This window comes from Arvicola amphibius, chromosome 1 (assembly GCF_903992535.2).
Source record: "Arvicola amphibius chromosome 1, mArvAmp1.2, whole genome shotgun sequence".
Classification (NCBI taxonomy): domain Eukaryota; kingdom Metazoa; phylum Chordata; class Mammalia; order Rodentia; family Cricetidae; genus Arvicola; species Arvicola amphibius.
Genome location: NC_052047.1, coordinates 187,480,175 through 187,502,561, shown reverse-complemented (window position 1 = coordinate 187,502,561; position 22,387 = coordinate 187,480,175). Strand labels below are relative to the sequence as shown.

At 42.6% G+C, this 22,387-nt stretch overlaps 2 protein-coding genes across 3 annotated transcripts in view; one reads left to right on the top strand and one right to left on the bottom strand.

The window, feature by feature from the left end:
* Cfap43 (cilia and flagella associated protein 43) overlaps positions 1-9,348 on the top strand; it is an 84,386-nt gene extending 75,038 nt beyond the window's left edge. Inside the window, exons 31-37 of the mRNA XM_038317984.1 lie at positions 259-472; positions 1,502-1,614; positions 2,752-2,911; positions 6,516-6,680; positions 8,228-8,308; positions 8,853-9,006; positions 9,182-9,348. Coding sequence (XP_038173912.1) covers positions 259-472; positions 1,502-1,614; positions 2,752-2,911; positions 6,516-6,680; positions 8,228-8,308; positions 8,853-9,006; positions 9,182-9,348 — 1,054 coding nt within the window. The remainder of the gene's footprint in view (positions 1-258; positions 473-1,501; positions 1,615-2,751; positions 2,912-6,515; positions 6,681-8,227; positions 8,309-8,852; positions 9,007-9,181) is intronic.
* A 2,667-nt stretch (positions 9,349-12,015) lies between these two features.
* Positions 12,016-16,635, bottom strand: Sfr1 (SWI5 dependent homologous recombination repair protein 1). Of its 2 annotated transcripts, none has more exons than XM_038341798.1 (4): positions 16,534-16,635; positions 15,047-15,399; positions 13,603-13,995; positions 12,016-12,742 (listed from the first exon to the last, which is right to left on the bottom strand). In XM_038341798.1, the coding sequence occupies exons 1-4, from the start codon at positions 16,544-16,546 to the stop codon at positions 12,551-12,553; spliced, it is 951 nt and encodes a 316-aa protein (XP_038197726.1). In that variant the 5' UTR covers positions 16,547-16,635; the 3' UTR covers positions 12,016-12,550. The 2 variants fall into 2 exon arrangements, with proteins under 2 accessions (XP_038197726.1, XP_038197737.1); XM_038341809.1 differs by lacking the exon at positions 16,534-16,635 and having other exon boundaries at positions 15,047-15,340; positions 15,374-15,395.
* Between the last annotated feature and the right edge of the window lie 5,752 nt (positions 16,636-22,387).

Below are 22,387 nucleotides of genomic sequence, written 5' to 3'. Positions count from 1 at the left end.
GCCGGTGCCAGCAACAATGAGGCATGCTTCTAAGTCCAGGGCATGTCTGGGGACCTAGAGTAGGGAACAACAAAGGGGGTGCTTGTCTCTGGAGTCACCCACTCACCAATCCTGAAGGAACACAGGAAGTTACCATACAGTGTCAGACTTATGCTAATGCTCTGTTACTTAACAGTGTTTTGTTTTGTTTTTTGTTTTCTTTCTTTTTGGTATTTGTAAGAATATGAAAGGTTGATGATCTTTTTTTGCTAATACCAGGATTCACAAACAGAAAACACATGCAGATGCCAACAGTCTTGTTCCTTATGGAGAGCGACCAGGATCTGGGAAGTTAAATAAGGATAACTTTACCCAGCTAATGAAATCCATGGATGAACTGGACAATATCAGTAACATGCCAGAAGGTTTGGACCCTGTCGTCTGGGAACATTTCTGCGCAGCCAGACGAGCAAAGGTGGAAAATGAATACAAAGTATGTAACTTCGCTTTAAATTTTATTTTAAGTGAGTAATAGCAAATATCACATCTGTCAGTACATCCAGGAAAACTTAAGTTTTAACACCATCTTGCTGGGTTAGTAATATCAATAATAACATAACAAAACAAGTAGTATTATTTGTGTTGCTATAAATCTTCAGGGTCCAAAATGATGGCCCCTGGTGCTAAGCAGTTAGTGTGCACTGGAAGTAGATGTGACCGGTGCCTGGAAGGGCTTTGAGTGGGAAACACATAAGGCTTAGCAGACTTACACATAAGGCTTAGCAGACCTACCATAAAACAAATGGAAAATGCCTCGTGAATATTTCCATATTGCTTGTAAGCAGAATAATATCTCAGAGAGAGTGTGTTCAATAAAAAGTATTAGTAAAATTAAGTTTATGTTCCGTTTCACCTTTTATAATGTGATGATGACAACATTTAAATTACATGTGTGGCTCACAGCGCTTTTCCCCTGGACAGCACTGTTAGATGTGATCTCGTTTTGCATAGAATGTGTTTAGCTCACCAGAGGCAGCCTCATCCTTTGCCAGAAGAGGGGATGGGGCTGTAGTAACGTAAAGAGGTGAGAACATGCTTAGCTGTGACGTGACCTTTCTGTTTCCTGACGTCTCTGTCTCCTCTCTCCTAATCCCTAAAGTCAGTGCACATACATTGGATGGGCAAATTGTCCTTAAGTGTCTATGATTCTAGAATTTCATGTAAAGCATTGGGAACATATTTAAAAATGGCTTATAGACATGTACACGATACACACACACACACACACACACACACAGAGTCAGTTACATGCATGCTTTTCATTCAGCAAGAGGCCAGTTTGATACTCTTTAAATTTCTCGTGGAATGTGCCAGCCACATTTTACATAACTCACCTTCTGGCAGAGATCTAGACTTTTATTAATCTCTGAGAAAGATAGGCTTGTTAGGAAAAGTCAAAGACAGACATTGTCTCCAATCAAGTCCCCACAAGCCCTGACACATTGGTGGTTGGCTTTACCAGGTCAAGCAGAAGGCTGCTGGCGTCCAGGAAATGACAACGTTTCTCCGGAGGAGAGTGGAGGACGATGAGGCCGTGCAGCATGAGATTGAAAAGGTGTTCCAGGAGCTCCTCCGGTAATCCCAACCTCGTGGGCTCATTCACTCATATTCACAGTTTGAGCTGGGTTCAATCAAGTAGGGCTATCATTGCGGAGCCGGCCTTCTGCAAGGCTGGTTCACAGCGAGTTGCCTGCCTTAGTCCTGGCACCGTGCTAAAATGTTCTATTTTATAGTGTGCCTTATTACACAAGACTTGTTTCAAAAGAGGATTTGCCACATGTGCTCTAAACACAAAGAAGCAAGTTTTGGGTGGGGGGGAAATCATATAATTCTGTGTACATCTGCCCATCACATAAAAACACAGAGAGCCTGACTCTGCCAGAGGAGAATTCCAGGCTCAAGACTGAGTGGAACCAAGCAGATTGCCAAACAAGTTTCTCCATAAACACCCACCAGGTTTGTGTTTTTCTTCATGGTGGTTTTTACTGAGTGCTTCGTATAGAAGAAGTCTTTGCTTCAGAAATGTCATATATATACCCACATGAATAAATACCTCAGAGATGCTCCCAAATTCATCAGTATACATCATTTCTAGATCTAAGTTATTGGGGGAATACAAACTAGGCAATAGATTTGATAATCAGTATATAGATTTAATATTGCTGCTATATTATCAAAGACTAATAAAATTGCCAAGTGGTGGTGGGCACACCTTTAATCCCAGCACTCCAGAGGCAGAGGCAGGCAGATCTCCATGAGTTCGAGGCCAGCCTGGTCTATAAAGTGAGTTCCAGAACAGCCAGGACTGTTACACAGAGAAACCCTGTCTCAAAAAACCCAAAACAAAACAACAACAACAAAAAACAAACAAACAAACCAATAAAGTCATAATTTTAAAAGACTTGCCTTTCAAAGAATTTCTACTTCATTTTAAAATTCCTTTCATTACAATCAAAACTACAGTTCTTTCCTTACAATAAAAGTGTGTGACTAATTCTGTCCCTACTGTTGTTTGAGCAATCCGATTAGAACTCCAGATCAAGTGAGGGGCACCTAGCGGGGCTTCTCGGAACCGTGTCCTTGGGGAAACAGTCTTCATGCCTCTCAGGGTGCGTTCCTTCGGTTGCTTAGGAGTTCATTTCTCAGGTAGTAAGTGAAGTTTGAAGACTAAATATATTACAAATTTCTCTTTTGAAGTGTTTTTCCATTTAGATTACAGGAGGAGAAAGTGAGATTCCAGGTGAACTTGACAATACAAATTCTTCTTAAACAAGGACAAGTAGAACTGGAGAACTTCCAGTTGATTCTGGAATATTCCGATGCAATTCTCATCAATAAGAACATAATTGAAGACTTGAATTCTGTGATTCGGGTAATTATAGTTTTTGAACATATTACCTTTTACATAAAATGCTTTATAGTGTGTCTCGTTCCCATGGTAAGTGTGCTAGCTAGTTTTATGTCAACTCGACAAAGCTGAAGTCAGTGGAGTGAACCTCAACCGGGAAATGCTTTCATAAGATCAGGCTGTAGCAATCCTGTAGGGCATTTTCTTAATCAGTGACTGATGGGGGAGGGCCAGCCATTGTGGGTGGGGCCATCTCTGAGGTGATGGTCCAGGGTTCTATAACAAAGCAGGCTGAGCAAGCCATGAGGAGCAAGCCAGTAAGCAGCATCCCTCCATGGCCTCTGTGTCAGCTCCTGCTCCAGGTTCCTGCCCTACCTGACTTCCTGTTCTGACTTCCTTCGACGATGAACACTAATGAGGAACCATAAATTAAATAAGCTCTTTCCTCCCCAAGTTGGCATTAGTCATGGTATTTCATACAGCAATGGTAACCTGACCAAGGCAGTAGCTTTAATTCAGTTACATCAGTGTTTTCTCTCAGCAGCCGCCATTTGAATCACCCACAGAAATTTGTAAATGTGCCCAGCATGTACATATTTTTAAAATCTCCCTAGGTGATTCTAAGGGATGTACAATTCTAGACAGTGAGGCTAACTGTCCATTCTAAAATATCTTAGTTATGTACTATTTATATAACTCTCAGCATATAATCACTTTTTTTCCCAAAGGACCAACTCTCCGTTTCGTGGACTCTCGTGGCTTTCCAACTCTCCGTTTCGTGGACTCTCGTGGCTTTCCAACGCTCCGTTTCGTGGACTCTCGTGGCTTTCCTATTTCCTCTTTCACTTCTCTCCCTTTTACTCTAGCTTCCTGCCAGCTTTTACGTTAGCTTGTTCTTTTCCTGGCACATAAAGCTAAACTGTTGATGCAGGCTCTCTTTTTCCCTAACTGTGTAACAAGAAGATTCGAATTAATGCCAACTTAGCTTTAGCAATACCCAAAGTTCTGCCCCCACCAACGCTGTCCCCTCCCCCCGCGCTGTGTTTGCTCCGCCTTTCCACAGAATGTACCCATCATCACTGATCCATGGTGACTGTGATGCGTCTTTGTCTTTTGATTATGAGAGAAAAGGAGAATTAGGTACCAGGCTGGATTTTACAATTACATGTGTATTCATATTCTTAGGCAGTGTTTTTTATCGCTTTTGCTCGTGTTTCTTCTACTATCTCTTATTCCAGTTTGAAGGACTTCCTTTAGCATCTCTTACAGATGAAGCCCACTAACAATGGATGCTCTCCACCCACTTAAATGCATCTCAAAATGTCTTGTCTTTCATTTAAAAATATTCTACTCCTATGTTAAGTTTTTGGAGACAAGGTCTTGCTACATTGCCTAGGCTGACCTGAAACTTGGGATCCTTCCACCTCCTGAGTAGCCAGACTACAGAGGCCAGCTTTCATTTCTGAAACATAGTTTCTGTAACTACAAGATTCTTAAGTTCTTGGTTGACAGGTTTTGTGGTGGGTTTTCCTCCTTTTTTGTTTGATTTCTGAAAGATACAAGTTCAATGTCAGCCTGGATCACATACCAAGATCTTGTCTCAGAAATTTTTTATTTTTTATTTATTTATTTATTTTGGCTTTTCAAGACAGGGTTTCTCTGTGTGGCTTTGGAGCCTGTCCTGGAACTTGCTCTGTAGACCAGGCTGGCCTCGAACTCAGAGATCCACCTGCCTCTGCCTCCCCAGTGCTGGGATTAAAGCAGAAAATCTTAAAATTATTTAAATTGTACGCTGAGCAGCTGATAGCTATAGATTATAGTATCACTAACTGGCAGTGGAAAGACTGGGCAACTGTAGCTTTGGCTGAAGTCGCAGAGTGAAGAGTTTGGGCTTTGGTTAATTTGAGATGAATTTCAAACATTCCAGGGGAATGTCCAACTTGACAGAGTTCAGCATTGAGATGTGCTCTCTGTAGGGCACACGTTAATAGCTGTTACATACAGATATCCACTTACAGGCCATTTGAACCAGGAGATTGCTCGAGACAACCTAGGAAGCTAGGTAGACCAAAAATAGTGGACTTGTGTCTGCACCTCCAATTGAGCTCTAAAAGACACAGCAGAGGGAACCAGGCAAGGAGATGGAGGAGCTCCTAGTATAGCAGTAGAGAAAACTAGGGTTCTATCCCCTAGACACCCCAGAACAAAGAATCCAAGGAGTAGACAGAGATGTGTGCAGTGTCAAGAGGGTTGAGGATGGAGTGGCCCTCGTGAGGGTGGGGTCACATGACATGGGGAAAGTAAAGGAAATCCCACAACACCAAAACAGTGACTCCCAGCCTTAGCACCCTTGATGCCAGGGGTGGGGGCAGGCTGATTTCCATGGGGGCTGCCCTGTGCTTTGTAGGCTGCTTGGCACCATCCTGACCTCCGCTCACCAGATGCCAACAGCAACCTCTCTGGCTGCAGCAACCCAAGCTTAAACACAGCATGCCTTCTACTGGGCCAGTGTGCTCTTCCAGCAGAGAAATGCTTCAACTTTAGAAGGTTTGACCTGCTGACGGCCGGATGAAGTTGTGAGGGCATGGGGCTAAGGTGATTGAAATACAATTTTTTTTTTTTTTTTTTTTTTTTGGTTTTTCGAGACAGGGTTTCCCTGTAGTTTCTAGAGCCTGTCCTGGAACTAGCTCTTGTAGACCAGGCTGGCCTACAAACTCAGACATCCGCCTGCCTCTGCCTCCCGAGTGCTGGGATTAAAGGCGTGCGCCACCACCGCCCAGCTGAAATACAATTTTAAAGGGTCATTAAAGGTAGGAAATCCAAGGAGTTCAGAAACCAGGTTATGACCAAAAGAGGAAAAAAACAGAAGGGTAGGACACGGTGGGGAGTGGCTTAGTGCCATGCACTCAAAAAGATAGTTTGGAAAGGGAATAAAAAAGAGAAAGAATGAAAAGTGGTAATTGGTGGGACTCATATATAAACTGATCAACTGATTAACAAGACAGTCCAGACTGGCCTGGAACTTATTATGTGACCAAAGCTTACCTCATACTTGGGACAATCTTCCTGTCATGGCCTCCCAATTCCTAGAATAACAGGTAGAAGCTACCACATGTGGCTATAAATTCATTTTAGTGACACAGTAATTTCATTTTAGTAATCTTAGGACAATTTTTAATTTAAATAAATAAGTAATGAACAAATAAACAAACAAATAAATAAATAATATTAAATAATACTTAACTGAATACTTTATTTGATAAAATTTAATGCATTTAATATTTAATTATTTTAAAATATCCCTGAATTTCATATAGGTTATTAAGTAACCTATACAAATACATGACTATTGAATATATGAATACATAACCTAATATGAATATATTGAATATCCATTATTCCAAGTGAAGTACAAAATAGTAGAGCATTTTAAGTGTCATATCTGACTTTTTCCTTTACTGCTAGCTACCAGGTTGATGCTGGTATGCCTAGCCATGTTAGCCAATGCTTTATCCAGAGAATCAATGCAAAGACATGGAGGTTTCACACAGACAGGTTAGGGACTGAGCCACAGAAACCAGCTTCAGCTCTGAATACAGTCAGTGTGACTGCTGATGTACCTCTTCAGGCTCAAGGACAAAAGAAAGTTGCCAGCATGATGGAAAGTAAAGAAGTCCACAAAGGAATCTATCAGATCGAGTGGGAACATAAGAAAATGGAGATGGAAATGGAAGATCTGAATCAGAAGGCCTGGGACATCCAGATGCTGTTCTTCTCGCGAGATCGTCAAAAGGCAAGGCTCCGTCCTCCCCGTCCCCGTCCCCGTCCCCACCCCGGCGTCCATTTCATTCATTCATTTGTTCACAAATAATCACTTAGTAGGAAGCCTCCCTGACAGCAAGCATATTCCAAGCCAGGTATGTTCCTAACAGATCTGTAAACACATAAGTTCTTTTTCCTACAGAGGTTTAATTTGCTCATTTCATGGCTCTTTTCTTAATTCGCTTATTCCTCTTCTCTCTAGAGACTCACTCTGACTTAAAATTGGGTGTCTCTCTACTATACCTGTCTTTCCCAATTTAGCTAGTTCTCTTCTTTATCCCGTTTCTGCCACTGCTTTGACCTGAGGTGGTGCTCATGCTCGCTCTTCCCTCCCCTCCCCTCAGAACCCATTTAGTTATTTGTATACTGCTGCCATACTGAGGTCCTACTTGATTCAAGCAACATCAGTGCCCTGCTCAAATATTTTTGATAATACTCTAACTACCAAATGCATTAAGAAGTCCTTAATGGTGGACAGTGTCTTTCAACTTGCTTTTAGGGCAAATAAGAGGAACAGATACCACTATGCCTCTTATCCATCGGTATTCTTTTTTTTTTTTTTTTAATATTTTATTTATTTATTATGTATACAACATTCCTTCCATGTATGCTTGCATGCCAGAAGAGGGCACCAGATCTCATTAAAGATGGCTGTGAGCCACCATGTGGTTCCTGGGAATTGAACTCAGGACCTCTGGAAGAACAGTCAGTGCTCTTAACCTCTGAGCCATCTCTCCAGCCCTCCATCGGTATTCTTAAATGAAAGAGAGGGAAGGAGGGAGGTGTGTATGGATGTCTTTCTCAGGAACGTTCCCACATATTTCAGCTAGACTGGCTGAGCAGCCAGCTCCAGGGCCTAGTGCTGGGTTAGAGCTTTACATGGGTGCTGAGAATTCGAACACAGATCTTCATGCTTGTGCAGCACGCATGTATCCACTGTCTCCCAAGCATCCAGATGGGTCACCTTTTCTCACACTGGCTCTTCAACCCTAAACATCTTCTTCCCCCTCCTCCTATTTCTTCCCTTCCGCTATTCCTTGCCCCTTCCCCTCCTCCTGTCCTATCTACCCAGTTTGTCAAGTTTTAACTTATGCCACTTTCTTCAACATCCCTTCTTGATTGCCCAAGCCTAGAGAAATTCCACTCCATCACAAACTGCCTTTGAATTTGCTAACACTTGACATATTGCCTGGTAACCAATTATTTGTATGTGTTTTCTTTTCCTTGAAAGCTAGCTAGGTCATGTCTGTTTTTGTATCTTCTTTGGTATCTTTAACTAAAACATGATTGATGTGACCCAAGCGAGACACTGAATGAATAAATGTAAGTAAAAATGGCATATAGGTGAGTGTGCTGATAGCTAAATACAAGTAAATATCATCGCACAAAGGCCAAATCAGTCTTAACATCTGATATTCATTATGAAACTATAATTTTCAAAACCATTCATAGTTACCTACTAAAAGAAATAAATTATCTTTACATGTATGTGATATCTTTTTTTTTCCCTTCTTAAAGTACCTAAACGAACCAAACTACGAGAATCTGATTACTATTCAGATTGGAATAATGGAGCAAACGATTAATGTTATAGATAAGGTCAGTCTTAAGCATATCAATCATTAGAATGGAAACATCTGTGAATCATGTGGGCAAATAATTCAGCCATGAACTCAGACAGAACCTAAGAGAAAGTTGATAACTTACTGATGTTCATGACAACTTGAGGTCCCGGAAGGCTAACTTTGCAGATTACAGCTTTTCTCTGGATATTAGGATCAATGTCTGGGAATACATGTAGATAAATGTGGGTTTGCTTTTACATTAGTTAGATCTGAGCCATACAATTACTGAGAGTTTTCCTGGCATTTTGAACTTTTCCTCTTTGTATCACTGAATAACAAAATCGGTTTTACTGCATAACATGTAAAATGGAAACAAAGGTTTTAAAATGTGACAGTATAAATTTGTTTCTAAAGTATAGTATTAACATTCTGTCTTTTAACAAAAAAAGACATACCATACAACAGGCACTGGGGATATCGTATGTTATCTCAGTGATGATAAAATATTTTAAAAGTCCAAATGTTTGTAACTTTTTTTCAAATTTGTTTTTGGGGTGTCATGGGATCAAAATTTTCAGACTCACAGGAAGAACGTAGAAAACTGCAAAAAATTACTTAAAAAATTGGGAAGATACAGTAATCAGAAAGACATAGCAAATTACATGCTGAGCTGCAATCTGCGGGAAGAACTAGTGGCTGTCTCCGAGAGACAAGACATTTGCAATGAAATGGGTGAGCGTTTTCTTCTTCAGTTAAAGGTAACTGGTATTGGTATTCTAACCAGCAGCCTTTATCTAAAAACAAGCAAAAAGCTACCAGCATCTCTTTCACACGATCTTAGGTATTGCTTCTGTACTGAAAGTGTTGGCAATAACTCAACTAATTCTTTTCTCCATTTCTGGATTAGGGTCTAAGCTGACTTGTGAAAAGATTGCCAAAGAACAGTATAAAAACCTGCTGAAAAAACAGAAGCTGACAAACATCTCCAAGCAGCAAGCTGAGCAGATTTCAATACTGCAGGCTGAAGTTGAAAGGCTAAGGATGAAAACATTCCCTGCCCTTGTTCCCATGTAGAACACCAGCCAGAGTAGGAGGCAAACCAGTTACTCCAAAATAGTGTCACTTGGATAAAAACGACTTCCTCTCTCATATCAGGGAATTTAAGTAGGTTACCTCTTAGCTGCACATTTTTAATAAATTAAGTTTAGGTTAATCAGTATGCAACTATTTGTCCTACATAAATAAATGAGTAAAATACCATTTGTATATCTGTATTCATTCAAGAACAGTGTTTTTCAGCCAGAAAATACTCAAGATTTATTTTGTTCAATTAAAATTACCAGAATTTTGGAGACTTTACCAATTAAACCAAAGCAAACCATTTTTCCCAAGACATAAGCTTGTAAAAAATTTGTTAGTTTTTTGGAAATTTTTAATTTTCCTTACCTATTGTAGCAGAACTCATTTTTCACCCTAAAAGGGTTCAGTAAACAAGTGCTCTTTTCCTTGCAATAGTTCGTTCTACTCATGTAGATGATACTAATTCTGTAGTAAGACTCTGGCAAACAAAAATCCACTCACCCTTCCATAGCCTGTGGTCTGCTGCATTCCAAAGTGGCCGCATTCAGGATCATTTATCATAGTCTCCAAGTGAGGTCTATGCCCCACTTTTCTGCAATTTAAAAATCTAAATTTAAGCTGGACAGTGGTGGCGCACACCTTTAAACCCAGCACTCAGGAGGCAGAGGCAGGCAGATCTCTGGGAGTTCGAGGCCAGCCTGGTCTACAAGAGCTAGTTCCAGGACAGGCACCAAAGCTACAAACCTTGTCTCAAAAAAAAAAAAAAAAAATTCTAAATTTAAGTTTAATGCACAACCTAATATATACTGTGGAACAGATAAAGCAAAAGAGCAACCAAAAAAACTTTCATTTAGGAGCGTACTCCCCAAGGATCATGAGATTGGCTGCCAGCCTGGGCTACATGAGAGTCTATCTCAATAAAAATGTTCACTTAGTTTGTTTTGCCCTATTCCAGAGTGTGTTAGTTTTATCTTAAACTTTATTAATTTCCCTAAAAGGCTGTTTTAGTTTTCTAACGATAGAAAGGGAGTGGATCTGAATGGGAGAGGGGTGGGGAGAACTGGGAGTAGAGAGAAGAGAAACCTCAATCAAATATGAGGGGAAAAAACTATTTTCAATAAAAAGACAAAAAAATTAAAAACTACCTTCTATCATAGATGGGAAGTAGAAAAAAAAACATCAAGGTGGTTTAATTGATTACTCCATTAGCGCCCAGTGCTTCATGGGGTAAGGTGAAGAGCAGGGCCAACAGTGCTTCATGGGGTAAGGTGAAGAGCAGGGCCAACAGCGTCTTGCTGACTTTCCTCACAACTATGACAAGGAGTCCATTTAGCTGACTTAGCAGAGGATCCACCCCTGCTAACATTTCTGAGAAAGGATTTTTTCTTTTTTTTTTTCCGAGACAGGGTTTCTCTGCAGCTTTAGAGCCTGTCCTGGAGCTAGCTCTTGTAGACCAGGCTGGTCTCGAACTCACAGAGATCCGCCTGCCTCTGCCTCCCGAGTGCTGGGATTAAAGGCGTGCGCCACCACTGCCCGGCTTGAGACACGATTTTCTGAGAAGCACGCAGATGGAACGCAGAGGGGGTGTAGGTAAGAGGCACCGGCACTGTAGAGTTAACATGGGATTGCAGAGTCAACCATTGATATACTATACCTGGCTTTTTTCTTTTCTAGTAATATAAAAATGCCATGACATTAATTTAAGTGTTAAATCGGTTGCCTAGATTCTTCATTAGCTAACAGACAATGACCTCAATTCCACTGGCTAATTCTGGTCGCTACAGACCAAACAGCCCACGCCATTTGTTTTACCACCACTCTAGGTGTGGTCCTTCCTCAGCTGCCTCAGCTTTGAGGCCTGAGCTGGTCTGGGAGGACTCTTGCTAAACTGTTTAGTAGTTGGTAGGTGCTTTGGAAGGGTGCAGTGCTTTACCTCATCTGTCGATAGTGTTCACGGGGTCAACACCTCTCAGCTTCTGCTGAACAGCAATTATGTGCATAGTAGTTTACAATTCATTACCAACAGTGATACAGTTAGTTAGGTCAAGCATAGCACGGCCTATGGAAGATTAGACTCACAAGAGGGAATTCACATGGTATGTGGTAGTTGGGTGTGACAGGTTTGAGTCCCCTGTTGCATCAAACATTCAAATGGGAATGGGGGGGGTGGTGGTGGCTGAAAGTAAGTTCTTAGAGGGCTTGAGAATAGCAGCCACTTACAAAATAATACTTTTTCTAGACCCCCAAAGCAGAAATCATGAAGGTTTCAAGAATAATTGGCAAATAGAACAGGGAAAACACTGACCCACAAAGTTCTCCCTCCATCTACCGGTGTGTACAGACCTGCTGTACTTAAAGGTGGCAGCCTGGCTTCTCCCAAAGTTATACTATAGCTCCGGCAACAGCAGCATGCTTTTCCCACTAGGTTCATTCTAAATTCTCAGGAACGGGGCCAACTTCAGTCACCAGTCCACACACAGCTGACAGGCACCTAGTGATTTAACTTAGGCAGGTTCTGGCTGAGGACCCTTCCAATTCACACCACAGATGAAGCTAAGAAGGCAACTGTGGAGTCGCTCACTCTAAGAACACCTCCACATGGGAAATAAGGGTATGAAACAGATGGCCGTTTGAGTAAATGAGGAAAACAAGAAACCAATCTGGAGAAAAATTGTGGATATATGTTTAATTACTTGCTAGATCAGCAGACAAAAAAAAGATATATTAAGCAACTGAAGATAAGGTTCATAAACTGAGAAGGGGCAGGTTACATTTAGGCCAGGTGAGATTTAAGACATTCAATAAACTACTTTGTAACACTGAATATAAAACCTTTTGCCACAAAATCAATTAAACTTGGTTTCCAGAATTATCTAAACTCCCTTTTAAACATCATTTAATTTTTTAATACTTAAATATTTTCTTTACCAAACATATCCAAAATACTAAGCTTCATTTTATAATTTGTTTATGTATCAGAATATCCTAAACTGTTCAAGATACCTTTCTCTAAGCCACAATAGCTTACATCTTTCCTCCCTTTAAAACACTTAACTTTTCACATTAACACTCTCACAGATATTCCATAGGGGACCAAGAATATACTCAGAAACAGAGCACATTTGAGGCCCTGGGCATGATCCCATCATCCCAAAAGGGAGAGAAAAAAAGCCTGAAGAAAACAAACACAGACTTTTCAAACCCCTGTAAATTCCTCTTCACTTCTATTATAGTGCACAACGTTCTCATCTACCCCATAGTAGTCGATGAGTTCGGTGATGCTGAGTTTCTCGTCGTCCTCAGACATAACTGACTGTAGCTCATACAGCAGCCGCTGGCTGCACCTCCTCCACTTCTTTATTAACATTTCTAACTCAGTCAGGTTATTCTGAAACAGAAGAAACAAGTCAATCAATAACCAGATAGTCGTACATTTTAACTTACACCATCAAAGCAGCTCAATTAGTTCCTGTCTAGCTGTAAATGCTAATACCCCAGGCATAAAGGGCACTAACCTTGAGGGGAAAAAAAAGTATTAAATTTGCATATTAAATACGGAATCTTCTGTATTACTACTGTACTTTTAAGATATAATGCCATGTTGTAGTTTCCTAATTTTTCTGTAAACCTCAAACTATTCTCAAGTTAAAAATATTCTAAACCTTAAAAAATAAGTCACCTTTAGAAAAGTCAAAAATTCAAAAGAACAAATAAGAAACACTGTCCAGTCATTTATTCCATGTTTCTGAGGAAGAATGAGGTCTTATATGGGCAAAAACTATCCAAATAAAGACGTCACACCCTTCCAAACATCCATGCTCTACTGATATCAATCTACGGGAGCTGAAACCTAAAATCTTGTGTTTTCTCAAATAAAATTCCTTACATTTTACTCAAGAGACACAGAATCACTCCCGAAAACACTTTATACTGTAATCTGTGGGCTATTGTTCTACTGCCATCCCTTTCTGCTCCCAGAGAATTTCCTAACAATGTATACTTCTAACTTTGCTACTGACTAGAAATTAAAGCCATAAAGCTTCAAAGGTGTACTGAACAAAAGCTTGTGTTGACCAGGCTCATCTACCTCACTCTAAATCAATTACTCCTACTTCAGTTAAAGCTGTTGTAAGCTAGGTTTCTTTTCTGGTTATTTGGCTTCTTGCTTATCAGAGCAAATGATTTCCAAATTCTGAAATTACTGCAATTTATGTAAAAATTATTCAATGGTTCTGTAATTCTTCTCACCTTTATTCTATACATTTTGACAAGTTTTAATCTCCGAAGAAGTTCTTCCTTCTCTTGAACCTGCTTTGTCAATTTTGCTTTTTCTTCCCTTAATCTTTCTTTAGTATTCTCACTCACAGAATCATTGTGGAGGGCACTGGATGACCCAGTATCAGGTGACTTAGATCTGCATGTATTTTTACTCTCCAAGCTATCTTTTTCAGATTCACTGTCTATGTGCTTCACACTTTCTTGGATCTCCGAGCAGCTTTTCTCTTTGGAAGATGCTCCTGGCTCTGGTACGGTCTTGTCATTTTCTTCATTCTCCACTTTAAGTCGCTTCACCACGCTACAAAAGGAATGAGACGAAGCCCTTATTTTCTTTAACCTTTCTTTAAGTGTTCCACTCATAGGCTGAAAAAGACACAAAACAGTAAAAATGGTAAGAAAACATTGTTTTTCTAGACAGGACTTCTTTGTATAGTGTTGGCTATCCTGGAACTAGCTCTTGTAGACCAGGCTGGCCTCAGAACTCACAGAGATCCATCCACCTGCCTCTGCCTCCCGAGTGCTGGGATTAAAGACTTGTGCCACCACTGCCCAGTTAGGAAAACACTCTTGAAATTAATCAAATAATTAGAAAAAAAAGACTTTACACTTCTACAGTAGGTACACTGGGTGGTTTTCTAAATAAAGACTTTACACTTCTACAGTAGGTACACTGGGTGGTTTTCTGTCTCCACAAATCTCAAGCAAGATCACCAATGTCTATTTTCCAGAGACTTCTTTAGTCTTACTTCAAGGTTAACTTCCTAAAATAGGCCAGAGACATTTCTCCCAGTCATCAGGTGTTGGGAGCAGTGAGACCCCAGGTCCTGAATTTCTTGTAATTCCCTGATCTGAGTGCCTACAGCTGCTCTGAGCACGAGACCTTCAGGAGTTCCTGACGGCAGGAGAGTGGTTTCTGGTGGGTTTGGCTGGGGCGTGGCTATCTCTATATAATCTGCCCCTGAACACAATAAAGGGTGCATTCTTGGGGAATTCAAGGATGACCCGTGTCGCTGTCTCTCTGTCTATCTGTGTATTTTAACCTCCAGCCCCTTGCCCGAATCTCACGAACTGGGTGCCAGTGCACCGAAAGCAGACACGGGGGCGCGGTGCGCGGCAATCAGGAGTATTTATTCAGCCACCTAGTATTTGCCTTACAGCACTAGAAACACTTCTAGACTTAGGAAAAGACCTGCCATCAAAGACTTCCCCTAAGGAATACTATACAGATCAAATTTGAAGAATCTTAAGAACCTGCTAAGAAATTCAACAAAATGAATATAACTTATTCAAGAAAATCTGGTAGACAGGATCCTAGACAAAGGCTATACGTTAATTCACATTCCAGTATCCTTAAAATTGCCACTACCAGAATACTGTGAAACACAGAATGGGGTAGATAGCAAGACTTGCATACTTGCTTTCCTGAACTATTTGTTTGGGATAATGGTGGAGTCTCCCTCTTCTCAAGAGTGTCAGGTAAAGTCGATGCTGAGTCCGACGCGCTCTCCATCTTGGTGGATGCAGAATCTGATGGGCTCTCCATCTTGGCGGATGTGGAATCTGATGCGCTCTCCATCTTGGTGGATGTGGAATCTGATGCCCTCTCCATCTTGGTGGATGTGGAATCCGATGGGCTCTCCATCTTGGTGGATGTGGAATCCGATGGGCTCTCCATCTTGGTGGATGTGGAATCCGATGGGCTCTCCATCTTGGTGGATGTGGAATCTGATGGGCTCTCCATCTTGGAAGCAAACTCCTGATTTCCTTCTAAAAAGGAAAAGGCATTGATGGTGATTAAATTACTATCTCAACACTGGCCTTAATTTTTATCCACAAAATTTTCCTTAGTGTACAAAAACACCAAAAAGCCAGCAGTTTCTTCCAAATTATATGTAGCTGTAATTTATTCCAATTCTTTTCGTAGTTTTTCATTTACCTCTCCACATGCTGAGTAACAACGTTTTGTTTTTGCACAATAAATTAACCAGCTAGTGTGTCACTGACTCTCATTGCTCTCCTCCAATGTTATCTCCAAAAATTTGCACTTCAGGGAGGAGGGAAACTAACCGAGATTTTTTTTTTTTTTTCAAGACAGGGTTTCTCTGCAGCTTTAGAACCTGTCCTAGAACTAGCTCTTGTAGACCAGGCTGGTCTCAGAACTCACAGAGATCCGCCTGCCTCTGCCTCCCGAGTGCTGGGATTAAAGGCGTGGGCCACCACCGCCCGGCTCCCGAGATTTTCTTAAAAAAAATTTTTTTGTTAGAATTTCGTAAACAAAAGCGATAGTCAGAATAACGTAAGCATCTTAAATCTTAAAAGCTTTGAGCCTAGAACCAAGATTGAGGACTAAGAAAGCAGCGCCCACCACCGTTTTGTTTTTCCAGGGTAGAAGCCTCCCCCAGCCCCATCTCCTCCCCCATCTAACCCCTCCCCGAGCCCCTGCTCAGTCTCCCCGCCCCATCACCTCCCAGGACCCCGTCTCCCTCACCCCCATCTCCTCCGCACCCTCCCCGCCCCCACCACTCCCCCCCTCCACCCCACTCTTGTCCCCTCCCCGCCCTACCACAGAAAGCCATCCACCCCGCCCCTCCCCCTCCTCCATCCCCACCCCGCCTCCCCACTCTACCACAAAATGCCATCTACTCTCCCTCTCTCCCTCCCATCTCCACATCCCCTCCCTCCTTGTACTCTTGCCCCCTCCCCTCTCATCCCCACCACCGAAAGCCACCTCCCCGCCCACTTCCCCCTCACCCCCTTCCCGTGCTCTCCCCCATCCTTCCCCGCCCCCCTCCCCACAGGGAGGCCGCGCTCCCGCGCCGCCGCCGGGGAGGGCTCCTCTACCGGCTCCACAGACGCCCGGGGGTTGACACGCAGCCCAGCCCCAGGGAGTAGGCACAATACCTTTCTCAGCCATGCCCACGGCGGAGGAACAACAGACCCACAGACAGCGTAGCGGCCCCAGGAGACGGGCACGCCCCGGAGGCGGGGCCCCGAGGGAGGAGAGGTGGCGATTGGCTAGCTCGGCCGCCGCGGGCGGATGTGCTTTGTACGTGTCCCGACCGCGCGCCTGCGCACGGTGCCAGGAGCCGCCGTCGCGGGGCGGACAGGGGCGGAGCCGGGCGGGCGCGGCTCGTGATTGGCAGGTTCGGCCGGCGCGCTCCAGGGCTCAGCTGCTCAGGGCTCAGGTTCGGCCGGCGGGCGGGGGTAGGGGTGGCGTCCGCGGGAAGACGGCGCTAGGCCTCGGAGCCGGCCTGAGGGGGGCGCGCGTCCGCCCGCCACTTCCCTCCCCGGGAGTGGGCCTCGGGCGGAGAAGCGCGCCAGCGAGCCCCGCCTCCGCGCCCGCCATGGCTGCGGCTCCTCGCGTCCACCACGGCGGAGGCTTTTCCTCAAACGTGGCAGGGCCGGAAGCCGCGGGGCCCGCTCGGCTCCCTGCCTGTGGGGTCCAAGAGGGCGGTCTGTTAGGACGCAGATGTGGGAGTCTGCCCGGGCGTCTCTGCACGTTCAGGAGCGGTCATCTCCCGCTTACCCTGACAGCTCGCCCCTCGATTTTGATCTGTGCCCACCCCCGCTTCACCTCACATGTTTTGGTCAAATCTGAGAAAGCAGAAGGAATATTAGGAAGCAGAGCAGCGATTGGGTCGGTCCAGAGTTCGGATGGTGGAGACCTAAACCTCTCGGCTACACCCTGGGAAGCTACAGCCAGAAAGCGCCCCTGTGTCCGGTGCTCCGTATGTTCTGTTGCTAGGCAACGGCCCAGCGAGCTGGCTTGGGTGGAGCAGTCGGGCTAGGGAAAGGCAGCTGAGTTACTTGTGAGTCACTTGGAAGTTTTAATAGGCGGCACAGCTCTCTTTACGAACTTGTGCTAAAGGTGCCTTAAAAGTGATTAGAGTCCTAAGAGGCCAGGTATGACACAGAACCCAGACAATGAGGTGATTAGACCTGTAATGGTGGCGGGCAATTTACTTGCCTAGGTTCAAGTCCTGGCGCCCTGGTGGTTCTATTGTTGTTTGTTTTGTTTTGTCTTATTTGTTACGGAGTAGAGTGGCCGTGTGCCTCAATTGGATGGTTTGGTCAATGAGAATATCTACCTCCTAGTGACAGGGAAATCAAGTGATATTTGTGAGCAGCAGCTAGAACAATTCAAAGCACCAAAGAAACATTCAATGGCCTTTTTTTAACTCAAGCATATCGTCATTCCCTAATTAACTTAAAGCAAATTTTTATCCCTTACCTTTCTTCTCAAAAGCACAGATCTTTTTTTAAGTGGTGCTGTGTTCTCCAGAATTCCACAACTTAAGCCATAAATACCAGAGAATGACTATTAATAAATATCGCACTCATAAATATTAAAGAAACACTTGCTGACTTTAGGACCCCAACAACAGTTTATGATATTAGAATAAAGGTGTTGCTCACAGATCACTCTGCCTACTAGTTCTCGCTTTCTCCTTGACGTGAGTTGATTATTTGCCTTGACACTTGAAACACAATGTACCCTGCATATTCTGGATGCCTTGAGGCATAAGGGTGAGTTGTTTTTATGAGTCTAAAATCAGCTGCTCCCAAATCCTTTTATTATTACAACCTAATATTAGAGCTGTTTTTGCTTGCTACATAAAGGAAAACAACATCTTGCCTTGCAAATGTTCTGACTTGTTTTTATGTGAAACTGGTGTATTAAAATAAGACTGGCCAAACTTTCACAGGGCCTTGGAACAGTGCTCAGGAAAACCTGTTTAGAAATGTGCATTTGTAGACCTTTATTTCCTGTGTGTTTTTACATATCAGTGCTCTTCCCATGTTGACCTTTATCTCCTGTGTGTTTTTACATGTCAGTGCTCTTCCTGTGTTGGTATTCTACTTGCCTCCCTTAGTTTAGTGTAACAGGTCTGGAATGTGTATAAATTGCCCCTATTCAAATGGAGACGAAGCTCTGTGGTGGGATGCTTGCCTGTCCTTCATAAGATTCTGTCTTTGAACATTAGCCTGAAGAAAAAAAGAAACCTAACAAAAATGCCCCTTAAAGCTTCCATATATCGTTAGACAAATATTTCCATGCTTTTAGTGTCCTGAAACCTATTGCCTACAAAGACTTTAGTGTTTGTCACGTAAGACGTCTGTATTTCATAGGAAATTTTCAAGAAGTAAAGGTGCTGCCTTGTGAGCCCGACAACAAAGACTCCTCGCCCTATCATAGAGAACAATGGGAGAACTGTCCTGGACTCAGGAGAAGAGTCATTAGTTTCACCCTAAGTCAGACTTTCTCTGTTTTCAAGTTTCTTCAATTCCCAAGGCTACTATTGACGTCTTTTTATTCATCAGGGAGTGGTAAAATGTGTCCTCCATTCTAGCCTGTGATTACTGTTGATGGCATGATGACATATACCTAGAAAATTATGAGATTTTTTGATATAATGACATATACCTACAAAATTTATGATTTTTGTTTAATTATTCATTTTTAAATGCAGGAAAACAATAGTATATATTTTTCCTCCCTCTCACCCTCCTCTCTTTTCCCCATGCAACAATAAAGGTATTTTTAAGCACAATTAAAATTTCAGTAGATTTCTTTTTCTTTTAACCTTGCAGCTTTGGCATTTAAAAACAAAAACCTAAGCCAGGCGGTTCCTTTAATCCCAGCATTTAGGAGGCAGAGACAGGCGATCTCTGTGAGTTCAAGGTCAGCCTGGTCTACAAGAGCTAGTTCCAGGAGAGGCTCCAAAGCTACAGAAAAACCCTGTCTCAGAAAAACAAAAGCAAAAAACTAGCATTAAATCAGGATAATCTATTTTATTTCTTAGACTTTTCTATATTGTCAAAAATTTTGAGCCAGGTAGTGGTACTACACGCCTTTAATCCTAGCACTTGAGAAGCAGAGACAGGCTAATCTCTGAGTTCAAGGTCAGCCTGGTTTCCAGAGCAAGTTCCAGGACAGCTAGAGCTGTTACACAGAGAAATCCTCACAGGACCCTCCTCCCCCCCCCCCCCCAAAACTGTCTCATGAAGACATAGCTAGTATCTAAAAGGTTTTCTTCCTTAATATATAAACACTTGCAAAACTACGATTATAAGCCTTTTGTATGAGGAATTGTGTGAAATCCACATGACTAAGTTGATGTTTAGCACAAAAGAAAAATTTAGTAAAATTTCTTTTAAAAAAAATATTTATTTATTTATTTATTATGAATACAATATTCTGTCTGTGTGTATGCCTGCAGGCCAGAAGAGGGCATCAGACCCCATTACAGATGGTTGTGAGCCACCATGTGGTTGCTGGGAATTGAACTCAGGACCTTTGGAAGAGCAGGCAATCCTCTTAACCGCTGAGCCATCTCTTCAGCCCCCTAGTAAAATTTCTTAACTATTTACTATGACATTTTCTTACTTGTTTGTAACTGGAAGAATATCTTTCAAAACTCTTGCCTAGGTTTCTCTTGCAGTGGCACTTTACAGACCTATTGCTGATGTAGAGGGGTTCTATTGCTCTGTCAGATCTTAAATTTCCTGTTGAGAATAATTGACCATGTGTTTCTTGTTCTTTCTCTATTACCTGAAGATCTCATGGAGAATTCAAAACTGTGTGATTAATCTCCTTTTAGAGATTATCAAATACTCTTCTGCCAAAGGGACCTCTTTGCATATTTTTTACTACTCCTCACCTATAGTAATCATGAAGGGATTGTATTTTAACCCCAGGTGAAAGGGCTCGTAGTTGTTTTCGGGAACCCTAAGATTTCTCCTCGGTAAGTAGTGTGGGCACCGAGAATGAGGAGATCCGGTGATGCGAGTCGCGTTATTACTGGGATAAAACCTTTCCAACACGTGGCGCCTGGGAAAGCTTCTGATAACCAAGGTGCAGAATAATAAACACAACCCTAAAGAGCTCCCTTCCCGTGAACTTCCTGTCCTTTTATCCTACTAGATCAGGACTTTTGTCAAGTCAACTGTAGCCTAGAGAAGCCAAAGTGTGTGTGGTGCACTGCTGCTGCTGCTGGGTATGCTGTTCCCTCAGAGTGGAGTGGCTCAAGTCAGAGGAACAGTGGTGATGGAGGAGAAGGACCACGTGGGGTGAGCAAAGGGGGCATGGTGACAGAAGAGAGACTGAAAAGATAGTGAGAATCAAAGTACTGCTCAGGGCCACATCTTTCTCAGATCCTTTATTAATGCAGAAATGTCACCTTGAATTCATTTGAAGAGAAGGCATTAGGTGTCAGCGCGTCCTTGAGCAACTGAACTTGTCCTATAATCATCTTGAACTACCTTAGAGTTTGAGAGATAACAACTCAGGTGATAATTTCACAGTATAGAAAGCTGTTTGAAGTGCCGGTAAACATGTCCATTCGGTAGTCTATCCTTGCCTCTCACTACTGCTTCAGTCCTAAGGGTATGGACTGCTTGGTGACTTTTTTAGTTGAAGAGAAAACAGGAAATGGGAGTTAAGAGACCACTCTTCCACGTTTTAGGATCTTACTGTGATTTGGCGTCTATTCTTCCACCCCTTGGCAAGCTTTGATGATACCTATAGTACTTGATCAAATGTGTGTTGGGGGATATTGTTTTCAGGTGTGTGACTTTAGTTTACGTTGCATCTGTTTAACTCTGTGAAGCTATGTTACTTTGCCTGTCTAAAACACCAGATGGTCCTAATAAAGAAATGAACAGCCAAGAGTAAGGCAGGAGCAAGGATAGGTGGGGCTGGCAGGCAGAATATAAATAGAATAGAAGGCAAACCAAGAGAAGAAAAAGAGAGGAACAAGAAAACAAGGAGAGGAGGACACCAGGGGCCAGCTACACAGCAAGCCACAGAGAAAGAAGGAAAGATATACAGAAGTTAGAAAGATAAAAGCCAGAGGTAAAAGGTAGAGTGGATAGTTTAAGAAAAGCGAGCAAGAAACAAGCCAAGCTAAGCCCAGGCATTCATAACTAAGAATAAGCCTCTGTGTGTCATTTATTTGGGAGCTAGGTGGTAGGTCGTCCAAAAAAAAAAAAAAGAGGAAAATATAACAATACATGTGAATTTAAGTTAACCAGAGATGTAGCGTGAGACTCGAAGAGCTAGACTAAAACTGAATCTCTTTCCTGCTCCCTAGCAGCCAGGACAAAACACCAGGTCTCCACTCCAAAGACTGAAAGTCTTAGATTTCTGTCTTCAGGCTTTATAAAGCAGTGTCAGACCTGCTGGATAGAGAGCTCCTGAGCAGGCAGCAGAGCCATTACAAAAGCTTGACCAGAGATACAGCCGTGAATCTGCTGGGCAGACTCGTCCATCTCCTTCCTGCCTCCGAGAGTCTACCCATTGCTCTTGTTCCCTGCCCAGCATCCAAATCATACGCCTTGTGAGGGATACTGTTAACTAGCTTTCTGACTCCGTTACATGTTTGGTATTATCAATAAACAAATACAAGCTTAATGATGAAGTTGATGACCCATAATTGGTATTATGACTTCACTATTTTTTTTTGATAGTGAAAAATACATCTTTGCCATAGATGTTGTTGACACGAAAGCATAGCTCTCACCTCACAGGGAATAAGAGATAATTTATAATGGACCCAAATATGGTGACAATTGCCTGAGAACACAGATTCAGGTTTCCCCAAATACGATGTTCCAATTCTAATCAGTCAGTCATCCTTGTTGAAGGTTTAATGTAGGTGTAGCGCCCCCACCAGCACTTCAGTTAACAGTTTATAGAAAAGAAACACAGGTCTGGTCCTATGTTTATCTGCTCCTCCACGCTTTACCCGGCTGT